Source organism: Macrobrachium nipponense, chromosome 5 (assembly GCF_015104395.2).
Source record: "Macrobrachium nipponense isolate FS-2020 chromosome 5, ASM1510439v2, whole genome shotgun sequence".
NCBI lineage: Eukaryota > Metazoa > Arthropoda > Malacostraca > Decapoda > Palaemonidae > Macrobrachium > Macrobrachium nipponense.
Window position 1 is genome coordinate 108451297 of NC_061107.1, and position 23111 is coordinate 108474407.

The following is a 23111-nucleotide window of genomic DNA, read 5'->3' on the forward strand; positions in this document are numbered from 1 at the left end:
TTATTTTCTTTGTGTGTCTGTTTATTTTCCTTTATTATTATTTTTTCTCATTTTTTCTTCTTTTGTAAACCACTTGGCATTACTCGTACTGTGAGTTAGATTTTGTAGTGTTCATAACTAAGTTTGATTTCGTAATTCAAGCATGAAAAGAAGTCAGAGGAATGATAATTCTTGAAAAAATAAATTTCTTGCTGGCTTTATGTTTTTTGAAAAAAGTAAGGAAAAAATTGCAATAACACGAAAGAGAAACTCGACAGATGAACTTTGCATTCACGATCACATTACTATTGGCCCTCAGCCTTGAACTTTACCGCATTGTGAAAAATGACGTCGTGCGCCTTTTTGCAAAGTTTATCCTGAGACTCGAAAAACGGAGATAGGATCTTCCTGCACGCAATGAAGATAACTTATCTGTTTTCACTTAATCACGCGTGCCTCTTATTTTGAAAGAAACCTTCTGTCTCTCCTCTTTCTCCCGGAGGGGTTTAGTGTCATCAGTGCACCCCACGAGGTGATAGGCATGACTTAGTATATAGGGGTCTTCGCAGCCTCCCTTCTGTATATCTAGCTGCAACCCCTTTCGTTCCTCCGTTCACACTTTCTTTCCTTCTTACTTTCCACCCTCTTTTAACAATTGTTGCTCAGTGCAACTGCATGTTTTCTTCCTGTTACACCGTTAAAACCACTTTTACTCTCAATTTCCCTTTCAGCGCTGAATGACCTCGTAGGTTCCATATATTGGCCTTTTGGCCAAGATTTCATATTCTAATTTCAGCGCTCTCTGTTTCACCTTAATTCTTTCCCCTGGACGTCTTAGTGAAGTCTCCTTTTGAGACGACAGGATGTTGCCAGCCTAAAATGACGAAGAATTAAAAACCGATAGAATAGAACTTGTATGTTTGACTGGGCAGTCGCTCCAAGTAAGTCATTTTGAATAGTTCCAGTCCGATCTCCTCCCTTCCCTCCAGGCTTTACTGCCGTGTCCAAGAGTAATAAAACTGCGGCCTTCATTGCTGTCGTATTTTTAGCCCAAAAGGCACGAGTAACGTGCCTTGAAGAATACCTTACAAATTTCAGTGGGGCTGTATCATAGGTTACTATAGTAGATTCACATCAACCGTGCATTTGGTGTCTAGGCCAGTCCCTTACGACGCTCCTGATTGGCTCTTGATAAGCCAATCACAGGGCTCGAAACTCTTAGTCTCTCGAGAGAGTTCACACAGGCAGGGTGCATGGTCCACCTCTCCTGAAGTATACTTTTGAAAGACGTATCTCTAAAGAGAGGTGGAACATACATCCTGCCTATGTGAACTCGAGAGAGAGACAGGGAGTTTCGAGCCCTGTGATTGAATTAGCAACAACCTATTGGGAGCGTCGTAAGGGACAGTCCTAGACATCAAATGCACGGTTGATGTGAATATACTATAGCTACAAACAGACGCCTTTTCCCATTTATATAACAGATGTGGTTATTTTTATTTCTAGAATCTTATTTTCTTGCATTCAGCTACGTGCTAGTGTTGTCATTCATCAAGCGAAAGAATTTGATCTGTTCCAACCTTACAAGATTTATTCTCTCTCTCTCTCTCTCTCTCTCTCTCTCTCTCTCTCTCTCGTCTCTCCTCTCCCTCTCCTCTTTTCTCTCTCTCTCTCTCTCTTTTAATACCTAGGACAGATGGTCTTTTAGTGTACTCTGGGAGATCTGAAATAAAGAAGGTCAGATATTTGACTTCATGATTTCTGCTCGCCTCTCTCTCTCTCTCTCTCTCTCTCTCTCTCTCTCTCTCTCTCTCTCTCTCTCTCTCTCTCTCTTTCTCTCTTTCTCTCTTCTTCTCCAAATACTCTGTTCTCATGAGATAAGACAAACAAGCAAGAGAGCAAGATAAAGAAAGCAAAGGAGAATTGGAAGGGACGAGTGGGATAGAGACGAAGAGAGTAAGCAAGAAATCGAAAGTAAATGAGGAAGATAATGAGCAAGAGAAAAAGATAGACTAAGCAAACAAGTAATGTCTGTAATCTCTTCGACTAAATGGAAATGTTTGTATATCACCCTGTTTTGCCATCGGGAGCATCAAGTAATTGTTTGTTTGTCTGTGTGTCTGTCCAGCCCCCTCTACTATATCCATTGGTCTACTAAGATTCGTTTTGAAAGCACTTTGTGTGGGTGATGGAAATTCAACATATTTTTTTTATGGGGATCAAGAGTCAAGGTCATACTTAAAAGGGATCAAAGGTCAGAAAGGAAGTTGCCATCTCTGGAGGAATTGTTTCACAGACACACAATTGTCACACAATGACCCCGTGTTCTTATAAAGTTGGGTCCGCACGGTCGAACAATGTCCGACGGACAAACATTGTTACCGTATCACAGGCGAAGCAAGATGACGTCATAAACGTTGAAACGATGGAAGTAGATCTGGCAACAAGCAGTGCTACCAGATGAGGTTGTAGACCACTGTTTTTACTCTGCTCACAAGGCAAAGACCGGCAGACAACTGTTAATTGGTAACAATGTTTGTCCATCGGACATTGTTCGACCGTGTGGACGCACCTTCAGAATACATTAGGAATGATCTGGCTAAAATACTCTGTATTTCCTTTAAAAGACGTAGGAAATGGTTAAGCCAGTCAACAAAATAGGGTAAGAATACCCACGATATCTTAAGATTTCATCAAATTTAAAAACTTCTTCTCAGTTACGCCAACTTTACGTTCTTATGAATCCCAATTAATATATGAAGCAAACAAACCAAATGTTTACCAAATGAAGTCAAATTTCACAGCCTCCAAGGCCCTAGGTGTTCCAAGCAATGATGGAGAGCACTGAGATCAACTAACAGGTGTGAAAACATGAACTGTTAAATTTGGCATCATCAAAGCATGCTTGCTATGCATATTTTTCTATGTTTTCCTAATCACCTTGCTGTCGGACGTTGCACAAGAAGTCGAGTATTTCACGCGTTCTTTTATGTAGAACCTGCTAGGCACCTTCCCCAATCTAATGTAGTGTCATAGAACAATGACTTCGTAACTTCCTTGGTTCCTTATGTTTTTGGATTCACATTCCTGTGAAAGTCTTGGATTTCATAAGGGAATGACTGAAGAAATTCTCCCCAGGTGAAAATTTTGAGCCTTGATGGTTTGAAGTCTGAGGTTAGTGCTATAGATCAAAGTTTACTGGTGACATTCACGAATTTCCTTAACCACAACGACCGCTGAGCTAAGGTATGTCCTGATATTGTTGATACAACTTCCCCTGGATGCTTTGTTATTCAAAACGAAACTAGAGAAGAAATCCTACTTTCCTTGAGGGTCTTCGAACCCGGGATGATTAAAGATTAGCGTTAGTTCCTGGGCCAAACTAAATACTCATTGTAAAGTTCTGCCGTGCTTAAATTAAGCGTCTGGGAATTAGAAAAGATAAAATGAAAAGTTACACCAAACCACGGAAGAATCGATTGACCCGCAACGATCAGTGAGTACAAATGTTTATGGGAAACCGGTAAGGAAACAAACAATGTCAAAGTATGTAAACTTCAACGTTCACTTCACTATCAGTTGAAAAAATCAAGAGATAGACTTGGGGCTAAAGCAGTTCAACAGGTGTCAAGAGGTTGGGAAGTAGCCAAGACATTGTGGAGAGAGAGGGTGGTGAGGGAGGGCTGGTTACGGTACTTATTCTTTTTGTTGAAGGATTTAAAGTATTTCTTACTCACGCTCCACTTATAATCAAGAGGTGGGTGTAAAGAAGGAAATAGTCTGAAAGAATAAAATTTACAACTATATATATATATATATATATATATATATATATATATATATATATATATATGGATATGTATATATATATAATATATATATATATATATATATATATATATATATATATATACATACTATATATATATATATATATATATATATATATATATATATATATATATATATATATTTAAATTACCAACCAGAAGTGTGGCTACAGAAATAAATAGTGTTAGTCTTTCCACATTAACTTTTTAAAAGGTTAATCTAGGATAATGTAACTTGCAATACTTTAGTCATTGCACAGCATCCATTTTATGGCCTATCGCAGAATTTCTTCAAAGTGCTGATCCGTAGCCTTTCTTTCCACCTCTCCATATCCTCCACAGTCGTCGCCCTTTCAGTCAGACATCCCCAACTGTATACTGTGCAGACGATGTTCATTTTAACAGCTTCCAGCCATTTTCCTCTGCTACTCCCTTTTATAACATCCACACTCCACCCACGCAAAGGACCATCACTCGCCCCGTTCAAAAACTTCAACTTTGGCATCCCTGATGGACACCCCTCTTATCTTTCAAATGTTTTCCCTCAGTCATTTATGTGATTCACCTCTTCTCTCTTCCTACCCGAGTCCATTATATTTACTCCGACATACCTGTGTGAATCAACCACTTCTGTTCTCTCACCGTCGAAAATAAGTTTTCATTGCAGCTTTCTTCTTCCTGGTTTCCATTTAGCGTTTCAACTTTCTCTCCTTACAAACACTTTTCCTTTCTTCATTAGTCTCTCTTGTTTCTCATTACTATCCCAGTTTAATATTATATATATATATATATATATATATATATATATATATATGTATGTATATATGTGTGTGTGTGTGTGTGTCTATGTATATAGGTATCTTGGATAAGAACTGTGAAAAGAGAGAATGAAATGGATATTCATTTACTAAAATTCATAGTTGAGATGAAATTAAGCTTTGGCTTTCGAAAAAAGAACTATAATCAGTTTTGGTGTGTTCATTTCTTCTTGTCCTTTGGCATGAGGATCTAGACGGCAAGCATCGGCTAAGGACAGAATGAGGTGACATTTATCGTAGCGATCTCTAAGGTACCAGATAAGGTTGTAGACCACTGTGTGTATCTGCTCAAAGGCAGAGGACCGGCAGACGACTGTTAATTGGTAACAATGTTTGTCCATCTGACATTGTTCGACCGTGTGGACGCACCTTTAGAATACATTAGGAATGTCTTGCTAAAATACTCTGTATTTTCCTTTAAAAGACGTAGGAAAATGGTTTAGCCAGTCAAACAAATAGTGTAGTATAAATGTACATTCTTGTTTAGGTTAGTTAAATTCTAAGAAACACCCGTTCCCCTCGAAAGACAAGGGACAGAGGATGAGCCTTTGGACAAGCTAAATAAAAGCGCGAATCTTTAAAGCCTCGATCTTTGGCTGTCTGAATAATCTGGCTGAAGAAGGTTGCTCTACCAAAAAGATCATTGTCACTAGATAGCTCCTAACTTAGCACCTACCGCTCCTCTTAGAGCTTGAATAAAAGTGTAAGGGAAAGGTTCCATTAAGGGTGATATGATACTTGCCGGTTTAGAAGAGGAACACCTCAGACAAAAAAAAACCTATCGTCTTCCAGCAATGAACAAGTTGCACTCCTTGAGCACTACTAATACTTAATGGATATATATATATATATATATATATATATATATATATATATATATATATATATATATATATATATATATTGTGTACGTGTGTATAAATGTATATATGTGTGTATATAAATATAATATATGTATATATATACGTATGTTTGTGTTGCGTATGCATGCCACTTGGTTTAACATGTACAGTGTAACTAACCTTACTCTTAGCATTTTGCATTTTGTTATAACCCATCCGGTGTCTCTCTACCTAAACATTTGTTACTTATATACTATAAAAGACCCTCCCAGTCTTTAAGGAGTGTACACACACGCGCTCACACATTATGTATATGTATATATATATATATATATATATATATATATATATATATATATATATATATATATCTGTGTGAAGAGGATATAGGTGCAAAGACTATTATGTAATTTCCCATAAATATTGAATAAAAAAAAATTCAAATGCTTATAGAACAGAGTCACCTCTATAAATGATACAAGGGCGAGCATGTTAACGTCACATAAGGCCTTTCCGACGTACACACTCACTCGCGTGTACCGAAGATGTACTCTCTCTCTCTCTCTCTTCTCTCTCTCTCCTCTCTCGTGTATCTGAGTGAGTGCTTGCATGTTTTAGGAAAAACATACATATTAATATAGGCACGCTAAACTCAAAAATCCACATTTATATTTTTCCTGCCGGCGATATCTTATTTCCTCATATTTCTCATTTTAATGAAGATGGTCGTATGTTTGCACTCAGTGGCAACCCCACTGAGGATATTTATGAGTACTAAATGTATCTGGTGTTGAAAATGTTACTTCCAAACCCTTTGCTCTCCTAGTTTACATTTTTATCAGATCGACGTAGGAAGACCATTTTACAAGAGTAAGAAGGTTCCTATCTGCTAATGGTTATTGAATAGAAAATGCATGTTGTCCACTCTGTGTACATCATTCTTCCTCCCCTTAAATACACACACACACACACACACACTCAGAAGCCTTATCGGAAGGTCACCAGCTTCATCTTATAGTACTATACAGAGGTAATGGGTAGATTTATATTGGCCACCAAGCTGAACCTGTGTGGATTTTTCTCATAAGACTCTAGTGAAATGCAAAACAAGTTAGGGATATGCTGATAGTAGAATTTTTCTTGAATTGTAAGTAATGTTACTGTACTGTGTAGGATGATTATGTGGGTCATTCAAGGCAGACATGGTTCCAAGTACATGAGACAGTACTTGGGGACAAGTACAAGTACTGAGAAAAAGAGCAAGTACAAGTACAGAAGATTTGCCTGAGACTTAAAGCCTAAGTCCAAGTACTTGGCAATGTACTATTTAAGTACAAGTACAAATACATTTCAGAGGATGTTCTATTATTATTAGTGATATGTTTAATTAAAAATTAGTAGTAAATATCTAATAAAAATCCGCGTTCGAATATCTAATGGAGAGAAAATTTGGTGCAAGATTATAGCTGTCTTTATAAAGAGAAGCCTCCCAAAAGGATGTACCCGAGAGGTTCTCACAGTATAAGAGGTGAATCAATATTCATAGGGTTTAATGAACAAGGGATAATATAACAAAATCCACGTATTATAGTCAAGTTATTGTCACTAATAGTGTAGTTTTTGTTATATGATTAGTTACGCAATACAGCCTACTAAGTATGTAATGTACCTTAAAATAGTACTTAAAAGTACTTGATTTTTCAAGTACTTTTTGGTCAAGTACAAGTACATTGAATTTTAAAATCTCAAGTACAAGTACCCAAAATTTCGTACTTAAGGCCAAGTCCAAGTATAATTACTTGTACTTGGACTCATGCCTGATAGATTCAGGGATCATGGATTGAACTACCAAAGAAACTTCGGACAATGCCAACAACATGATTATGCTGTCGAGTGAGTTACACTGCGAATTCCAGGTCAACTTTAGTCTCAAGTTTCAGGTTTATTTCTCTATTTTACTCTAAATGTCTTTGCCATTCCTACTACTTTTTAATAATTTTTATTTTGTTTTCGTCGTAATTCATGTTTTCGTGCTGTTGCGTGATTTTAGTTCTCCATTTCTTCCATCCTCAAAATTACTTTCAGTGGTTTCCTCAAAACATTTCCTCGTGCATTTAAAGGATGAACTTGTTGCTCGTATATGAATCGAATATTTTCACCAGTAGATATCATCTTGTAAACGTCCAGCGGGTCTTGTAACATAATACTGTACTAAATGGTTCTAGGTAACCTGCCTATCTCAAGTAATAAGTGTTTGATGAGCGCGTGAAAAAATTGTGCGTGATGCAGTACAGATCTGAGAGGGGTTTATGACTTGTGTCGAGGGTATATATAGTAGGATGCCTCCTGAAAATGTACGTATCTAAGAAATAACGCAGATGTTTACAAATAACCACAACCAAGTTACATCTATCATAATATAGACACTTCATATAGCGTTGCCATTTGAGCTCTGTTGAATTCATAATCGACTGGTTTACAGAATCTATATATAAAAAGATCATTTTCGTATTTATTTACCGCTCCAAAAATTGTAAGCTTTCTTCAATTTTTCCTCCATTTATGTTTCCTCCAGCTTTTCACTTCTAAGTACCATTACTTGTTATTACTGTTGAGGTGTGACATTTCAAATGTGCAGTTTTATAGTGTATGCACACTATGTATTTATGTATTTTATATTGCATTTTGTGTGTATTTTTAAATATATATATAATATTATATTTATATATATAAATATATAATATATATATACTACGCATACCCGTAGAGCAGGTGTACAGTGTACTTGCTAATAGATTATTGCTGCTTTGATAACTTATACTGGATGAGATTATACTTAATGAGAAAAGCAGTATTTTACTAACTTGGATCATATAAATGTATATTTTCTAAATGTATAGAATATGGGGTTTTTAAAGAAAAATCGGCCTAAACTAATGCTTAAAGATACTTTTGAGTTGTGAGGAAGCTGAACGTCTGTAAAAACTTTACAATCTCGAGTTTTTATTTTTTTTTTTTAATACTTAGAATCGACCAGCCTAACGGAGTATGGTGAGCGGTGGCCATTTCTTTGGGTCCTATGAAAGTTTTCCCATGAGAAATTGAGTGGAAAATCATCCTATGGTTTGCCCAAGAAACAAGAGCCCGTATATTTATTCAAGACAAGACTAAACTGGATCCTGTTTCATTAAAAGGAGAGGGGAGAAATTGTACTCTCGATGAGGAGAGTTGCCATTTACCACCAAGGCAAAAGCATTGCGGGAGGATGCTCAAAGAATTTCCCCTGGAGGTTCACCGAAACATATATGACCAGACAAACGCCTCCTCATTCATTGCCCAATATGGAGTGTCCGTGTGGGTCCGGGGACTGAACCCCGACAAGTCTGTGGGTCTTCCTTGATCTTGGGTATGGCATGACACGGCTGCGATTACGTAGGCGAAATCTGGCATGAGTATTGGCATCCTTACGATGATAGTAATGACGTTTTTTTATGACATAATTTGTACTGGTCTTAAAAAGTCTGTTAAGAAAGAGGGCTTATTACATGATGGCTTTTACAATCCAGAATATCTGTTGCATTTGGAGACTGTTTAGATTTCGATTGTTATACTCTCTTCAGTATGACATTTTTGTTTCAACTTCTCCGTTGTTGTTAACATACAGCATAAACACACACAGACACACACACACACACACACACACACACACATATATATTATATATATATATATATATATATATATATATATATATATTTATTATATATATATATATATATATATATATATATATATTAATGGAAGTTTTCGTTACATAAGCCAGGGTCACCTTACAAACGAATATACACTGTTGGAAAAATTATTCACACCTGTAAGGAAAAGAGAAGAGCCCTCCACTCAATAGCTAGTGAGCACCTGTCCACCTGATGGCATTATCGCTCTTGCTAACGTAAACGAAAACTGAACTGTCCACCTGTGGTGCATGTCTTATATATTTTTTATGTATTTTATTAAATGGTTGACATAGGGTGTGATATATACATAGAGACATACAAACGCACACACATATTATATGCAAATGGAGAATATCTTTCAAATTATTATTACAAGTATGAGAAACTGGTTTTGTGGTGTATTTTTCACTGTAGTTATATTCTTTTTTTTTCTGGTTGCATTGTCTGGTTCAAAATCAGGATTTTAAATTTTTGACGCTGTTCCTAATGACTATTGCTCTTCGCAAATGTAACACTTGTGCTCTGTCGCTAATCAGGACACAGCTCCTCTTCCTCCTCTCAGGTGTGAATCATTTTCCCAACCGTCAGTGCTTATGTTGGTTTGTAGGCGTTCTTCTCGCCCATAGATATACATAATCTTTGTTCTCGCCTGTCCGGCAGCGCTCGTAACCCATTTTGCTCTTTCAGGCATTATGTATTATGTATTGAATGTATTTAGGTATACTAGGTGTACACAAGTTTGTAAGTGTAAATTCATTTTCAACATGAAGGCGTCTGCAAGGAAATTCAAGGGATGCCTCCAAAGGAAAAAAAGCGATCACTTCAACACTTATCTGCCGAGTTGTGGATGAACAGCCTATATAGAAAACTGACATACCATTAGCCGCCCTGTATAACTACTCAGAAGGCTCACCAATAGTGCATCAGTCTCCCCTAAACACACTGCACCATAATCACCATTCACTTCCATCCATCGTTCACTCTTTTGATTCCTTTATCGCTTTCACTCCTTCTCCCTAACAGTTTCTAGGTCTTCGAATCTCCTACCAGTTCTGTTGTGAATTGTAAACCTTTTACAAAGTTACCTTCCCCCATTCTTTTTACTTAATGTGTGTATGTGTGTTTTGCGTTTGTGTTCGGTATGTAATGGAAGAGAGAGAGAGAGAGAGACTTTTATTTTCATAATGATAATTTTCCGGTGCAAGTGATAACAGCGGATGTGAAGCCACACCTCTCAAGATATTGAGATATTGGCTTCTCATTGTAAAAGCAAAAGCGATAATAATGATAATGTGAAAGGCATCAGCAACAAATTGGCTCTTTCGAGAACAACAGAAAAGAAATTCCCCTTAAAAAAGAAACGGCAATGAACATTTGAAGCAACGACTTTGAAGAAACGGCGAAAACCTCGACCAAGACAGAATGTAATCAGTGTCAGTCTCTGAATACATGACACTAAACGTTTTCGGTGACGAAAAACTGAACTGCCAAGCATTTCAAAAGGCTTTCACCGAAATGACGGGAAAGGATATTGCATTGTAATGTTTAGCATATGAGAATGGACTTTATTTTTTTTTTTTAACTCAGGTGCTAAGTGGTTGAAGGTATGCCAAATTCTTAGCGGCATGTTGGCTATAATGTCAACAGCTTGAAGTCATTTATTTAGAATGGGGAGAACAGCCTCGGTGTGAAGCCATCACCATGTTCGTGTTTGAAGTATTCAGGCGTAATGGTGTATGTTTTTCGAAGAGCAATACCCACTTCACATAGGTATCTCACGAAAAAGCTCATCACCCATGCTGCGCAGTTCCCCTTTTTATCTTCCTTTAATTCTTTGTCATGCAACATCAGCTCTGCTCTCCTAATTTCAACCAACAATGAAAGGCTTAAGCGTTGAAGACACGAGGCCTTTGAAGAAATGTTCTCAGTTTCGTTTACGATTTCAGATGAGTTTGTTTACCTAGATATTTTTCAGGAGTATATATATATAAGGTCGAATATATCAGTTCCATGTATCTTTCCCATGAAATGGGTATGTTAACCACATAAGAGAACTTGGATTTTTGGTTCGATTTATCAATCTGACTTTTGGCGTAGAGTAGATGATCAGTCTATCTATCAGGCAGCTTCAGGTTTAGAGTTGTTCAGTTACCTTGTTTTCCTCACCTTCATTTTCCATCTCTCGTCGCTCCTCAAGAACTGTAAAATTATAACATATTAATGCTGTTCATCACCTGCTTATTTTGCCTGATGTATCAAACTGATTCTTGTAACAAAATCAAGAAAACCTCGTGGTAACTTGCTGTTCCAGTCGAGAGAGAGAGAGAGAGAGAGAGAGTACAATCAGACCATTTGTTGTCGTAGTGTGTCATATTTTGCCCATATTATGACACCTTGTGTCAAGCCACCAAGCGAGTATTTTTTAATGGGAGAAATTTTGTACGAAAAAAGAATTCAAATGATCTATATTAATTTTAATTGAGCTAGTAACCTGCCATTTATTCCCTTGTGAAACTTCTCGTTTCAATATAATGAGTTCTGAATGTTCTACCTGGGCCCACAGGTAGAACATTCAGCGAATGGCAGAAGAATCCTCGACGTGCAACAAGGCTGCAGGCGTAAAGATAAAAGTAATCATGATGTCATCTTACTGACCAGTCTAGTCATCTGGTACGTGAGTAAATGTGTCCAGATTCTCTTTTCAGTATATTTGTTTATTCCGTAATTATTGCTCAGAAATGATCTCATATTCATATTAAATAGACCTGATGTCCATTAAGTTTTATAGCAGGCTTCTAACTAGGAGAGTAAGAGTCTTATGTGATAGAGAAAAAGAAAGAGGCAAGGGGTCTACGACCTTTCACAGAAAATCCTTAACTCTTAATGACCCACATAACATGGATATCAGAGACGGTAAAATGGGAATGTTTTGCTTCCCCACACCCTGCATGCCAATCGTTTGTATGTAATAATACATAGTCGAACCGTCAATGTTAATGCATGACGTCACACATGAAACTCGTTGACAACGGTTCTTGGCTTTGCGAGGTCTATGATCACTACGTATAAGGCTCAGGGGTTAAACTTGAAGTTAAGCAAAGTTATGAGAAAACTTGACCAACTATATGTCAGAAGCTTTATTTTTCCTCACCAAATTGCATATATTAAACAAGATAGAGCATTGTAAGCCGTAAGTTAATAAGATAAAATAGCATTCGAATAAAGAACCATCTCATCGGTCCGAAAGCCTGAACCAATGAACGAGTAGCGCAAATAAACACCGCAGTGAGCGAGGGAGAGTAGTGTTCAGCAGATTTGCAGCAAAAAAAGTTAGTCGAAGGGGGTTATCCATCTTCTGTTATAGATATGTGGTGCTGATTGAATTAAAGTATTGTATTCTACCGAAAGTTCGAGTGTTTTCGTTTGTTAAAACAATCGTTCAGGTTTAAAGGGAGTGGGGGTGGGCGTGACACCAACTGTTGATGCGAGTTGCCAACAATTATATTTATTCCTATATTCCCTCGAGGACCTGTTGAAATTCCCCGATAATCAAACATTAGAACCCGGTTCGTTTCCTCTGTGTTTATTGCGTTGATCTGTTGAGTATCGCTGAACAAAAGGTTTTTGAGGAACTAAATTTTGATTGATCCGCGTTAAGTCACCTGTGGCAGCATCCGGAGAATGTGAGATGGGCTCAGGTTGCCGTAGAGGGGTCGTGGGCGAGACTTTGACTGAGTTTATTATTAGAAAAAGTGCCCCCAGTGACATTTTACAGCGCTACATCAGTTTCATTGTTTCCGTCCGAAGTTGACTTTATCTTGGGTGGTAACACGGACGTTTTCAGGGTCCTGTTATTGAAGGAACGAGATAATAAGCAGCTCGGTAATTGACCCCGTTTAATTGACTGGTTTTTAACAGGTGTTTCTGACTGGTTTCGCGTTGCTTACGTTGCTGGTGTAAGTACTGAATATTTTAACTGTTACGAAGTTTTATTCAGAAATCTAACAATTCTTACTTGCTATTAAGTTACGGTTAGCACGTTTGGTTAGTGGAGGGGAATGGTGTTATTCAAGTAGGACTTTTAACCCAGTAGGAAGTAAGCCTAAGCGGAAGTAAATTCCAAGGCAAGTTGTAGGGTTTTAAATTTTCGTGTGTTACTGCTTAAATCGGTAATTAATTTTATGGGATTGCGATAAGGAAATACTGTAGCAGTGCATGGAAGAAAGACTGTAATAAGCTGCGATAAAGCTACGGTGAAATTGTCAAATCAGTAATTCAGCAGGAAAAACCGTACATGATTATGTTCTCGGTGTATATTATATGTATATCCCGTTGTATAGGCTGATCAGAATATTTTGTTTATTTAGGAACAGACGTTATATACATGGATTATCGTTATTTTTATTTGAGATTGCAGTACTTTGCTTGCAGAGTAAGACACTTGGCAATGGTGCGGGAACTCCAACGCGATTTCGGCGGAGGTTGAGGACCTCATTGCTACCGCGGATAGACGCATCGGGTTTTTTTTATTCGGTGAAATGTATGACTGAATTCATTGGGATCTTAACTCGCTTATTGTTGTTTGAGTAAATATCGTTAAGTATTTGTTTTCCTGTTGGAATGTCTAATTTCCAAGAGTTATAGCTTACCTTAGACTCTTTTAAACTTATCGAATAACCCCCCACGGTCCCACCCCCAATTTCTGTTCTGGAAGTCCATATTTTCTGTGACTATCCTTTTCATTGAACTGTAATTACACAGTAAAAAAAATTATAATTTTTTTGGCAAATGTATTTATATATAAATTTTGTTATTAAACATTATCTTTCTTTAGTAGTAGGAAATACACGAATGATATTAGGAATTATGTGATATAGACCACCATATTTGTAAATTATTTCAGAGGCTATCGTTTTAGAGAAACGATGACCTGGGCTGAGAAATTTGACGACATGTAGGCCTCACCCAAGACGGCCAGAGCTCGCATCTGTTTTCACATGAGCTTTAGTGTTTCGTTGTTTTTTAGCATAGAAGAAAAGGTCCAGGTTTGGGGGAAAAAACCCTCCCATACAAAAAAAAAGAAAGAAAAAAAAACTGGGTACTACGGGCCTGACATTAGGCCTATTGAAAAAGCAAGACATTGCCCCTGGCATGCAGTACAAAATTGATGTAATATCTAGCTTACGTATAAATCACAATTATATGAACGTCAAATCGTGCTCAGTTTGATGAGACCAACCATTTCGTATTTTCATCGCTTGCTAGGAATAAAGCTAATTCTTCATTGCCCGTTGCTAAATAAGAGGTGGAATGTATCTTTTTGCAGATTGTCATTTTATCGACTGTGTTCCTTTACTTTCATAGTCTTTATATCCTGTTTTTTTTTATGATATACCCTGGTTTTTACTTCATCAAAATCGGGGAAGGCAAGCGTCCCCGACCCTCCTAAATTTAACCCCCCCCCCCCCCCTCCCGCCTCTGCAGTAAATAATTACTGTATGGACCATACCTGCTTCGGTTGATTTTGTAGTTTTCCCTTCTTGTTATTCTTATGTAGTTCTCACATTGTAGCAGAATTTTCAGTTTTGCCGTAGCCTTGACCATATTGCGATTCGTATTTAGTAACTTTCGGCTCATGTTTATAGGTTTTTGTATTTTAATTTAAATGTTGTAATATTAGACCATTGCTAATTTATCTTAAGCCTAACAATCATGACGTAGCCATTTTTGCCCGCTGCACTATATTTTTTGTATAGGTTAGCCTGCCGCAGTGTTATTTTCGAGTCAGTCCTTTTTCTGCTGCTTTTTTTTTTCTGCGTAAAAATGTGAAATATTGCGCCCAGTGCAGTTGTGGGATCTTCTGCTCTCCAAGTCTTTAAGCGAAGAGGAAATTCATGACTGTTTTCAATTGACTTCTCCGGAATTCAGATGTATCGGTGTTATTTTCCATTTGGTTAAATGTGTGTGTGTGTGTGTGTTACGTGCGTGCGTATATGCGTGCTCGCTCGCTCGCGCGCAGTCCAGTTTTCTTGTATGGCCCTTTTCAGATTTTCAACTCTCGGTTAACATAATATTACATCTAGACCGATGAGAGAGAAAATAGATCTAAGAAAACAAAAGTAATTTAGGACACATTCTGTATGCACGAATTGATGAAATATTGGACTAAGATTTGGTTTAATCTTTCAAGTATTAGCTGGCTGTGTTAGTTTTGGAAATAAAATACGGTAGATCGAAAATGCATACGAAATTAATAGTACTAAGTCTAGGATGATCTGTAGACCATTTGCTCATACAGACAGGCTTCATGGGGTGACTGAAAACAAAAGATTGTGTCGATATGAAGATAAAACATTAAAAAGTACATAAGGATGCAAGTAGCATAATGGAGTTAGAAACAATACCATAACGGAAATTAAGGAAGTTTCGTATGCAGCTTAGATAATGATGAAAGGAGATGGAGAAAGCCTGGACATTATTTACCTTCTACATTCCCTAGGAGAATAGTAGTGATATCAGCTGGTTATTATATATATACTATAATATATATATAGATATATCTATATATATATATATATATATATATTATATGATATATATATACATACGTATAAATCCCAGCTGGTAATGTCCAGGCTTTCTCTCTATTTCCTTTCATCATTATCTAGGCTACATACGAAACAACCTTAATTTCCTTTGTGGTTTCGTTTCTAACTCTATCATGCTATCTGACTCCTAATGTACTTTTTAATGCTTTATCCTCATATCGACAATATATATATATATATATATATATATATATATATATATATATATATATATATATATGCGCACTTGTATGTGCACACATTTTTGTAGGGCATTGTTTGTGCATAGGGGTGAGTAGTTACCAGTGAGATTAATGTTATGATTGTACTCTGTAAAGAAGACTCCATTATCTGCAGTGCAGTTTCCTTCAAAAGTTTTTTTGAAATTATAAAGAGGACTGCGGGCAAGCCTTTTGGTTTGTCTATATGCCGTAATGGACATAGGAATGGCAAAAAGCTAGACCTCGTCCAGGGAAGGGTCAGGATTCTTCCTGGACCTTCCAGTCTTCCTCTCAGGCTGCACCCCAGAACGAAGTCAAGGAAGAATGGAAGAGGACACTGAAATTGGCATCCTCTTTCTCTTGCAGTGAGTTGAAGGATGTCAATCAACAGCAACAGAGGGCAGAGCCCTGGGTAGCCTTGTTTCCTTCAGGATAGTTACAGACTACCTTTCAAGGACCTCCACTTTCTCACCAACTGATCCTGTTCCCAGGTTATGCTACAGGATTGTCTAAATCTTGAGCTCTTTAAGAGATCTATGAGCCGTGTTGTTTGTTTGTTTGTTTGTATGGTGCTTTTACGTTGCTTGGAATCAGTGGTTATTCAGCAACGAGACCAACAGCTTTACGTGACTTCTGAACCACGTCGAGAGTGAACTTCTATCACCAGAAATACACATCTCTCACTCCTCAATGGAATGGCCGAGAATCGAACCCGCGACCACCGAGGTGGGACGCTAATACCATACCAACCACACTGCTGAGGCTCTTGTGGGCTGTGTTGGAGAGACATTCTGTAAGTCACAGACAACCTTCTGTGCTTCTGCTGACATTGTTTTATGTTGGGAAAGGCAATGGGGGTTGGAGACCAGTTTGTGACCTCTTTTCACTGAATGAGTTTGTTTGCTTAACTCTGTTTAGAATGGTAACTCCTGTGTTCCATTTTAGTCTGAGAGGATTACTTCAGCTTTCAATAGACTTTAAGAATGTGTCATTCCAGATACATCCATCAGAACTCCCAGATCTACCTTTGCGTCATCTATGATGGACACTATCAGTTTAGCACTCTTCAGGCTGTTAGCTTCCCCTCGTGTGTTATTGTGAGTGTTTACTCTGGTGTTTAATTGGGCCCTTTTGCATGGGATCTTTTAATTATGTTATCTTGACAATGGCTGATCCTGGCATCTTCTAAGGGGCAGTTGCTCCAAGATTGAGATCGACTATATTCTCCTTATTCTGATCTGGTGATGATGATAAAGTCGGATAAGTCAGATCTTGAGCCCAAGTAGCAGATGAGTACTTGGGCATGCCGAGGCTCTCCTTTCAGCAAGTTCAGGGATGAGGCAGCACAGTTGACTGGAACAATTAGCTCAGCTTTGACAGATTGCATCTAGTCACCTGTTGCCTCTAAACAAGCTTGGGTCAAGTAGGTGAGTCCATCTGCACTTGCTGCAGCGGGGCCTGTCAGACTTATGAAATGTTTAAAAATTGAAGCATTTTTACCAGAGTTATGGTACTCTCTTATATGATTCACAACCACATTGGCTATGATATGGCTCAGCCTCTCTCACTATAGCAGGACATTGGTGTGTGTGACCAGACATTGATGCAATAAGAACCTACTCTAGCTTTCTCTTAATGTGATTTTTATGAATTAAGTCTCCTGTAAATGGATCACATTCCAACATGTAATGCATAGTATTTCTAGCAGCTATTGTGTCAAAAATACTTGAAATCTTGCTCTCGATATTGTTGACAGTGTAGGTATTCATTTCTTGCAGTCAGGTTGTTCATGACATCTTTTCACTCTTTACCTGATATAATACATATAATTTTGGATATTAGCTTCTTAAGATTTTTTATAGTTACTTTGTCAACATTACCAAGCTTATGAGCATCAACATCTCCCTCCCCATCTGTTTCAAGATTTGTAACCTTTCTTCTCTATAAATATGCTGTCAGAAAATTAAATTCTTCCCAAAGCCCCAACTAAATCTTTCTTTGTTCTTTTAACTATTAGTCTTGACTGCAGTAGCATGAGAATTCAGTACATCAGCATTGAATACCTCTCTTATCTTACTGATGACCTCATCTTCAATTTCATTCTCATTTATAGAAATATGATTAATTATCTGACCTGGTTTATCTTTCAACATTTTCCACTCATGTTTCAAGTGATCTTTTAGCACCAGGTCCTGCTGACAATCATCAACACACATTGAAGATTCAATTTACATTTGTTCATATGCAGAACAAACCTTCGGTCTTAACAATAGGATAACTTCCAAGTGCTAGCTGGTAACCGGTTAAAATAATTAAAGATTGTAAAGCAAGGAATCTGTGAGATTTGGCAGCTCCTGAGCATACGAAGTGATAGCTGGTCAGAGACCGCGCATCGGACCTTGTGACGATTCAGTCTTTTCCTTAACTGCTTTGGAGAGTAGACGCTATCGCTTTTGCTCTCCTTCCAAGTCGATTGCTTTGTGCCCATGTTTCTTTCCTTTTCAGATTGTTCCCACGATCGCTCTCCCTGTGGCTAGTTCAAGTGTTCCCGTGTCGCCTCCCTTTTCTTCCATTGATTCGTCAATGGAAGGAAGTATCAGGAGTGCCACAGGGTGATGTTATGTTTAATGTAGCCCCCTCTCCCTCGGGTTCCAAACCTCTTCCCAAGAGGGAGGAGGCTACACCATCTAATCCGTTAGTTTCATGTTCAGAGTCATCCAAGATGGTGGCTGTTTGGGCGTCACTTAGGCTACGGGGTTAACCTTCCTTGGATGGGCTGTTGTCGCATTTCTTGGAGGCAAATACCCCCACCGGCCCCTGTTTCAGTCCCACCTCCCCCAGGACTCCTTTAAATTGGCTCTCACGTGCTGCCACCTTGTGGAGCTTTCTTGTCTTCACCAACGCTCACTGGATCACGCCTTATCGCTCCGCCAGTGAGGTCATTGACTAGTGCTGGTCTTAGAGATGTCATGACGTCACTCCCAGCATCCTCTCAGCCTATAAAACCAGATGTGGTGGCCGCTCATCATCTCATCTCTATGACGTCATCTCTTCCCGATATGAAGTCATCGTCCTCTCTCGCTGAGCCATCCAAGGAGTTGTTTCAAGTGGTCTTCAAGAGGTTGGATTCTGTTCTGGAAGAGAGGTTTTCTGCCTTCTCTACAAAGAAGAGTTGTAAACGTAAGGTCTCTTCTCCACCTCCTGGTACTAAGAGACCTCATAGAGGGGGGAGTTTCACTCCTTCTCTTGCTTCTTCTCCATCATTGCCTCACCATTGTGTCAGACATTGGAGGATCAAGGGCTTTGTGGTTTCATCTTCTGTGAGTGAAAAGAGTACATCGCCTCCTGCCTCTCACGACCGTGTCTCACCCATAAGCGTCCGTGTTCATGCAATTGAGAGGAATGCTTCGCCATCTGCCCCACAAGGTCGTATTTCTCCGTCACACCAGAATCCCTCGGTGCATGACAACAGATTTGCCTTTTTCCATTCCATCTTTGAATGACTTTGTAGACAATGACCCACAAGAGCTATGTCCTGTCAGAGCCCTACGATGCTATTCTAAAAGGGCTCGCCATGTAAGACCTAGGTGTCGTAGACTTTTTGTTAGCACTGGTTGGTCCAGAAAAAAAGTTTCCAAGAACACTATTTCATTCTGGACACGGGAGGCAATCAAGCAGGGTTACTCGTCTCTTGATAGTTCTATCACTGAGTCTGTGCAGGCTAGAGCACATGATGTCAGAATTTTGAATGCTGGTACCTGGTTGCGTCAATCCACGTTCACTTAATTTTACCTAATAGATGTTGCCCATAAGTCTTTGGACACATTTTCCTTGGGTCCTGTGGTGGCTGCCTAACAAGTTGTGTAATTCACCCAGTGCCCTTCACAGGGCAGTTTTGTATTTTTCCTATGATGATTGTGTGGAATAAATTATGAGTAAGTTGGCTGGTCTCTTTCTATCTCTTTGTTCCTTTCTTCTTCCTACAGGCGGGTTCAGGAATAGACACGTCCTATGCTGGACTGGTCTGATACAGGTGAGTAAGGTAGTCATACGGATAGTTGTTTTGCTTTATGTTTTTGAAATAATGAAACCCTCTTTTCAGTAGCAATATTTAGCAGCAAATACTCCTCTCTCTCTCTCTCTCTCTCTCTCTCTCTCTCTCTCTCTCTCTCTCTCTCTCTCTCTCTCTCTCTCTCTCTCTCTCTCAAGGGGGAGTGAGGGGTAATAAACCCCTGTAGCTAATATGGTTTGTTTATATGAACAGTTTGAGTTTTCTTTGGTTCCCTGCAATGAATCTGCTCATATATCATTGTATTTCAGCCCAGATGGCCAAGTTGTTAGATATTGGTGTATCTATCTTCTCACGGGCATTGAATCACCTTTAGAACTCATTCTTGTAGAAAGGGTGGTCAGGTGGGTTAACTCCCAGCTGGTTTAGAATATTTGTACTCCACCAAGTTTAAGTCTATCCTATTGTTAAGACTGAAGGTTTGTTCTGCATATGAACAAATGACAAGTTTTTAATCAATTTGTATTTTTCATGGCTAACAAACCTGAGGTCTTAACGTTTTACTGCCCACTTCTAGCCGCCTCTCTCTTTTATTATAACTTCTCGGTTGGGGAAAAAAACTGAAGCGTCACGAGATTCAGTGCATGGTCTCTGACCAGCTATCACCTCACGCGCGCGAAGTTGCCAGATCTCACAGATTCCTTGCTTTACAATCTTTGATTGTTTTAACTGGTCACCAGCTGGTGCTTGGAAGTCATCCTATTGTTAAGACCTCTGGTTTTTTAGCTATGAAAAATACAAATTAATTAAAAATGTCATTTTATAGGTTTTTGCTTTTCACTGTAAAGTTCAGCACATTTGTGTGTGCAGGTAAATTACTACAAAATGTACTTCTTACCCAGGCACTGTCCTTCTCCTCGCCTGCATGTCTTAATATCAAACACATTATGGGATGAAATGTATAGTCATATTTGGTTAGGTTGAACCATTAACAAGTCACTGTATAGTTTCCAAAAATTCACAAGCACCATTTGTTGTGCAGTTAGTCTGTGTTTTTGCAATAAAGGGCTACCACCTAACCCTTTCCCAAGTCTTATGGCCTAAGGGTATGGGTCTCTGTCTCAGTTGAGGTCTCCATGACCTCGAAGTGTTTTGAGCCATCTTGTCCACCCTACAAACTCAGGCCTCTTGATTTTAATGTCTCACTCAAGCACCTTATGAACACCTGAACAAGGTTTTAGACATATATGACAATCAAGACGCTCGTTTTACCAGTCTTAGCATCACTAAAGGGAGTAAGCAAAGTTCATATATGTAGTCCCTACCACTTAATGCACACTTAGAGACACAAGGATCCTTTTCATTTTTATTGTTCCTGATTTCATGTCAAGACCTGTGGACTTGTAAAGCCTAACAAGAGATTAATTACGTACTTGGAAAGTTACATATATAAAAATGACATTTTTATAATAAATTAAGATTTTATTATTAAAAAAATTTCATTTTCCAATAGTTACTAACATATCCCACATCACTCCTTAATGTCCGTGGAAAAAAGTTGAGTCTGTAAGTGGATTACCCACCTTATCCTTCACTTTCCAATACTAATTAAATACATGCTCACAAATTTCCAAGCTTCACCAACCAAACTAACCTTTACTGAACGTAACCCATATGCGTATAGTAATGGACTTCGTTTGCATGTTAAGGAAAAGTGTAAATTATCTTGGATGTGCAACATTCTTTACCTAATTTGATTTTTTGCAGGTACAAACATGGGTCATGGAGATGGGAGTGGTGAGGGATCTGGGACCGGAAGTGGAGGTGACAGCCAGTCAGGCTCTGGAGGAGTTCTTTGGCAAGTCATCTGGTTGCTTTTACTATTGCTTGCTGGCATATGGGTCGCTGGGTTCTGCGCTTGGTGGTACATCATGCTTATCCCGTTTACTGTGTGTTTCCAGCCTTTAGCGGTAAGAAACAAAGAAATTCAATTATGTATAAGCATTCTAGAGGTTTCATTTGTATGCCCATTACTGTACATGTATATTGGTCCCTTAGAGAAAACTGTTGTAAACCTCATTTCCCTTAATGGCCCCACACTAGCAGAGTAGTCCTGATCCAAAGAAATGCCACACAATCCATTATTAAGTACTTCATATGGATATAGTTACTTTGAGTCACATATTTTTCTCTCTAGTGTATTGCAGAAGTCTTCTGAAATCCCAGTATGACAGAGTAATTTTCTTAAAGTTTCAGTGTATACTAAAGTAATTTTTTTAAAATCCCATACTACCTGACAAATGCTTTAAAATCCTGAATACAAAAAGTGCTGGACAGCTCTTCTAAATTTACAATGTACAGGTGTAGTGTTTTTAAGTCCACACGTAGAGAAAAAGACTACAGATCACAGCATCGCAAGTAACAGACAGTTGATAAGACGCCCCACGCCAAAATCGGAAAATATACCTAGATAAAAAGAATTCTCAGATGAAAATGGGGAGATGTAATCAACCCATCACCAGTTCTTACCACAACAAAAATTCATAGGAAAAAACGAAGAAAAAACAGGTACTAGATGTAAAACATGTTTTATTGAACTCTGCAGTAAAACAAGAAAACAAAAGACAGCTTCATAAAAATGATAGAGATTGTTCCGACACATAAGACAAACCCTCGGTCTTTTACATAAGGAATTACTTACAGCACCAGCTGGACCGGTCGTAAGATTTTTAACAAGGTAGTTTGGTAGTAACTGCTTGTCCAATGGTCGGGAGTCCCGCCCGACTGGAGGTAAACATATCACTTTGCTTTAAGCTGCTGTCGGATGTAGAAGTGTGTGTTCACCTCTCTGCCCTCCCCAACCTGGAACTGTACTCGGGGTCTTCCGACTGTTGCTTCCCCAGGTGTGACTGCCGCTGTGGGTGGAGACCTCCAGCAGGTCTAGCGCTCGTTGAGCCTTCCGGGCACTCCCAGCATTCAGGGGCTGTTGCAACATCTGGCTGCCCCTGTGACCCATGGACCAGTGACGATGACGACCACCACCATCTCTACACCAGGGTTTGCCATGCCACTGCACCTGGTTTACACACAG

General features: G+C 38.6%; 1 protein-coding gene across 2 annotated transcripts in view; it reads left to right on the forward strand.

The window, feature by feature from the left end:
- The window catches only part of LOC135215578 (uncharacterized), a 47997-nt gene that overhangs the window by 15240 nt on the left and 9646 nt on the right, over positions 1 to 23111 (forward strand). The window contains exons 1-2 of one of the 2 annotated variants that reach the window (XM_064250441.1): positions 20008 to 20044; positions 21788 to 21990. In XM_064250441.1, the coding sequence (XP_064106511.1) occupies positions 20023 to 20044; positions 21788 to 21990 (225 nt within the window). In that variant the 5' untranslated portion in view covers positions 20008 to 20022. Of the gene's footprint in view, positions 1 to 20007; positions 20045 to 21787; positions 21991 to 23111 lie in introns of those variants that run through there. The other variant, XM_064250440.1, reaches the window with a different exon arrangement.